The sequence below is a fragment of the Castanea sativa genome, chromosome 5, assembly GCF_040712315.1.
Source record: "Castanea sativa cultivar Marrone di Chiusa Pesio chromosome 5, ASM4071231v1".
NCBI classification, from domain to species: domain Eukaryota; kingdom Viridiplantae; phylum Streptophyta; class Magnoliopsida; order Fagales; family Fagaceae; genus Castanea; species Castanea sativa.
The window spans coordinates 4829608-4834299 of NC_134017.1; the positions used below are offsets into that span (position 1 = coordinate 4829608).

Below are 4692 nucleotides of genomic sequence, written 5' to 3' on the forward strand. Positions count from 1 at the left end.
CTCAAAAAATAAAAAGATTTACAATTAACCATTGATTATTTACACAATAACCCGAAGTCTATTTTGGGTCAAACTCGTATTAGATTTAACAAAAATGTCTGATTTCCTTCCTCATTCTAATTATTGGATTTAAATATTTTAAACAATGCTTTTTATTTTTGGGCACAAAAGAAGTTTTAAGTCGAAAAAAACCCACTCATCCATAATCCATCCCCACGGTTGAGCGCTCTCATTGGCTCTACCATGGATTCTGTTCATCTTCATTAACCAAGCTTCGGTTCATTTTTATGTTAAAAAGCCATTTCACTTGATCCATCTTTTAATTTATTCTACAGGATCAATGACGATCACCTTCTGGACAATGTAATGGCCATTTTGTTTTCATTAAAGCCACTGTGTTCTTTGAAGAAATTGAGAGTGGCTTTGTGAGCAACCATGGCCACTTTGTTCGTAATTTCTAAGCACTTTTATGCCCATGTTGTACCCAGTGTCTGTCAATTGTTTCGTGCTCATGTTCGTCCTCATCTCCGTGCTTTTTCCATTATATATTTATCCCTAGTCCTTGGGCTTGCGTACTTGGCTATAATCTTCTTTAGTTACAGAAGGTTTCAAAAATTGAAGGACGAGTTCAAGTGGCTTAGAATTGAAGAGAAGTTTATGAATGCTCTCATAAAAGATGTAAAATACGTTTCAGATTTGGGGAAAGAAATAGATAAGAAAGCCCATCACCTTTGGGATTCACAAATGAGACCAGGAGCAACTGTACAACTAAGCGATGTTGAGAAAGAATGGGTAAAAGCAATCGATGCAGTGGTTCATAAGGCAAAGTCTTGCCGCCAAACCTACCAGAGACTGAGTCGAAGAAGACAATTTCTGAGGTGGGTTTTCTCCGTTGTAATGGATTTCAGAAAAATCAGTGGCCTCCGCACTGAAATAGATGCTGTGATCGATGAGATGTATGATCATCTCTGCAGGAAATGTAGAAAGATCTATGGATCACTAGAGAGGTCAAGGTCTATTGTTAGAAGCCTGCAGGACAGACCACTGGTGGAACAAAACTCTTATACTTATAATCGAGCTGTGCGACTGCCACCAACTCATTCTATTGAAGAGAAATTGAAGGACCTAATCCATAGAAAGCCGGATTTAGTACGAGACAAGAAAGACGACATACAGTACAAAATTGAGTTTCGGGTGAAGCTACTGCTTGCTTTCCTGGAAGATTTAGATGGGCTTAGAATGGACACTAAAACGGAGAAGGCCTGGGTGAAGCTTGTGGAGGAGGCCATACTCGAACTACAGCAAGACATGGAGAGCATACTGAAAATAGCAAATCGAATGAGTTGGATTTTCTATATCGGTAATTGGATAGCAAAGCGTAAGCTCAAGAAGAGCCATGAGCACTACGAAAGAAAGTTTCGGAACCTCATTGCACATAAGGACATCTGTGATTTCAAATTTATTAGAAGAGATTCATTAAAATCTGTCCATCGGTCGCAGAAAAAGCAAATGTTTTCATCTGAGGCCACAGCAGCCAGTGACGATGGTATTTCTTCTCATCTGAACAACTTTCACAATCAGCTCAGTCAGGGGCAAGCCATGGAAGATTTCACACAACTACACAGTCGTTTAAAGGATGTACACAAACTTCTCATGGATGCAAAAGCAATTGAAGGTATAAAGCATTCAAGAATGGCTTGGACGGATCAACTGAAGGAAATTATTGAAGATGCAGGAAAATCATTGAAATCCCATGGAGAAAGTTCCCGCTCGGAGTGGAGTGAAAATCAAAACAAGACAGAGTCTCCGTCAAAGTTCAAAGAAATTAGGCGATTTAATATAGCACTCAGAATTCTCGGGAGAAGCATAACAATATTTCGCATCGAACAGAGGAGAGAGGAGAACTTGGTAGTCGGCATGGATGAAGATGTACATAAAGTAGTCTCACAACTAATCACCAACAGTGAGAATTGCTCCACGCATTTTATTGTGGGGATGAAGGGCATCGGTAAGACAACACTGGCGAAGATGGTTTTTTACCATAGTGCTATTCAGAACCATTTTGAGTCCAGATACTGGGTGCCTCTAACTGATAGAGTGGATGAGGAAAAGAATGTAATCCTGAAAAGATTAGGACAGACGTTAATGCCTGCACCGGCAACCAATAAGGAAGGGAAGGAAAAAGAGGAAGGGACTAATATGGAATGGAAGGAAAAAGATTACTCGATCAAGGAGCTGAATGGGTTCTTGAAGGGTAAGAAGTACCTTATAGTTCTGGACAACATCTTGTCAGTGGAAGCCTGGGAGAGTTTAAAAGCCGCATTCCGGGATGGCACAAATGGGAGTAGAATTTTGATCACCACACGGCACGAGAGTGTAGCTTCAAATGCTGAGCACTACTACAAACTTCGACTACGAACCAAAGATGAGAGCTTGAGTTTGTTTCAACAGATGGTCAACCTTCCCTCTGAAACTTCTGACCAGCCTGACCTCTCTCCAGAAGCAGGAGAATCACAAAAACTGAATTCGCTCGCACACAAAGTAGTAGGAAGGTGTGGGGGCTTGCCACTTTCCATCTTAAGTCTTGGGTATCTATTTTCAGGGACGGAGAATGTGACTTATGAGAAGTTGTTGAAGGTGCTTGACCATATTGATCATAACCAAACACCATGGACGGAAATTATAGATTCCGAAGTAAAAGACTTGCAACCACCTCTAGGGCAATGTCTTTCTTATTTTGGACTCTTCCCCAAGGACACCGAAACTTCAGCAAGGAGATTAGTTGCTTTGTGGGTTGCAGAAGGGTTGGTAAAGCCAAGTGAGCAAGAGCCTCCTGAATTAGTTGCAAGGAAGATTCTGAAAGAGTTGATAAACCTCAACTTGGTACAAGTGGTGGAAAGAAGGCCTAACGGGAAGGAAAAGACATGTAGTTTCCCTAGTGCTCTGCGAGATTTATGGTTGCGATCAAATGCAAGCTTTGATCAGCGGCTTGCTCATAATGCTGATGAACATGAACATGGTAAAAATTTACAAAATTTATTGCGAAGCTGCAGAAATCCCCGCTCAATTCTCTTTTTTGATACTCGAGAAGGAAATAAACCTGGAGAAGAAATAGGTAACTTCCTTTCTCTGGGTATTGCAAGTGGTCATCTATTACAGTTACAAGTCCTTGATCTTGAACACGTATTTCGACCCCAATTGCCAGACACTATAGGAAAATTAATTCATTTAACATATTTGGGGTTAAGGTGGACTTACCTGGAGAAGATCCCATCGTCAATTGGCAACTTAACAAACCTCCAAACTCTGGATGTGATGCATACTTATATCCGTGTTCTCCCTAGTTCAATATGGAAATTGAAGAAACTTCAGCACCTATGCATGAACCAAATTTATCGAAGCCAAATCAAGCATCAATCAAGTGGGAGTTCTTTGCAAAATCTCCAAACATTGAGGGGTGCATTTGTAGATAAGGACAGTCCTCTAAAGGATAGCCTCCGTAGGTTGACCAACCTTAGAAAATTGGCACTAGCTTTCCAACTGAACCTGTCACAGCAAATGGCACTAGCTGAGAGTCTTTTGAACCTGAAGCAGCTTAAAGCTTTGAAGTTGAAATCAATTGATGAAATGGGTCAGCCTCAAGATCTAAAGGCGACTTTCTTGTTAGGCCTTGAAAATCTTTCCAACCTATATCTGTTTGGAAAACTAGAGAATGCATCCATTAATAGACTCCCACAAAGCCTAACTGACCTTACCTTATCTGCCTCTGGACTTTTAGATGATCCAATGCCAGAGTTAGAGAAACTTAAAAAGCTTGAATGTCTCAGTTTGTACTCTGGTTCTTATACTGGGAAAAGCATGTCATGCTCCAAGGGAGGCTTTCCCCAGCTTCATGTTCTGAACTTCTGGATGCTTAAGGAATTGGAAGAATGGAATGTGGTGGAGGAAGCAATGCCAAAGCTCAAGAAGTTAGAGATTCGTTCCTGCAACAGTTTGAAGGTCCCAACTGGGTTGGGGACTCTGAAGACTCTTAGTGAATTGAAGTTAAAGGATATGCCGGTGAAATTCATAGCAGAAATTGAGAAAACCAAGGAGATAATTTGGGACGACATTGCTCTATCTCCGGTCATAAATTATTGATGACCATAGTCAATACTGAATGGAGCTCAAGATTATATGTAGGGAAGGTAGTCTTTCTTTTTATTTCTCTGTTCTAATTCATTTTTTTAGTTCTTAAAACAAAGCATTAATATTTTGACACTGCAACTTTTAACAGATTGCTGCTTCCTTTCATTACTTATTTGACCATGAAGGATGATGTACGTGTTGGACAAAAGCCTAAAGAGGTATTTAGACATGATGTCTCAATTTACTATTTGGCTCACCAGGTTACTTATTTTTCTTCTTCTTTTTTAGTTCCTTTAATGTGTTGCTATGGGTTTGATCAATAAAAGTCATATGCTTGCTCTGGAGAAGACTAGAATCAAATAGTACGCTTTGTTACAAAGTACTACTGGGTGTGTATTATTTTTGTGTCTCTTGGTTCTGATGCATTTGATAAAAATATGTAATAGTCAGATGCTTACCATGCAAATGACTGGAATAATGTTGTACGATTTCTTATACAAAGTGATATATGTGTGTTCTTTTATTCGGTTGGGGGACATATGGAATATGTTCTTTCTTTCTGGA

General features: G+C 39.9%; 1 protein-coding gene across 2 annotated transcripts; it reads left to right on the forward strand.

Moving 5' to 3' along the window:
- The first annotated feature begins 661 nt into the window (after positions 1-661).
- LOC142634421 (putative disease resistance RPP13-like protein 3) lies at positions 662-4692 on the forward strand. Of its 2 annotated transcripts, XR_012844172.1 has the most exons (3): positions 662-4187; positions 4277-4346; positions 4417-4692. XR_012844172.1 is itself a non-coding variant. In XM_075808712.1 (2 exons), the coding sequence occupies exon 1, from the start codon at positions 745-747 to the stop codon at positions 4138-4140; it is 3396 nt and encodes a 1131-aa protein (XP_075664827.1). In that variant the 5' UTR covers positions 662-744; the 3' UTR covers positions 4141-4187; positions 4277-4692. The 2 variants fall into 2 exon arrangements, 1 of the variants encoding a protein (XP_075664827.1); XM_075808712.1 differs by having other exon boundaries at positions 4277-4692.

What these genes read in the sequence shown, in the direction of transcription:
- LOC142634421 (XM_075808712.1), top strand. Translation starts at nt 745, where the DNA reads ATGAGACCAGGAGCAACTGTACAACTAAGCGATGTTGAGAAAGAATGG.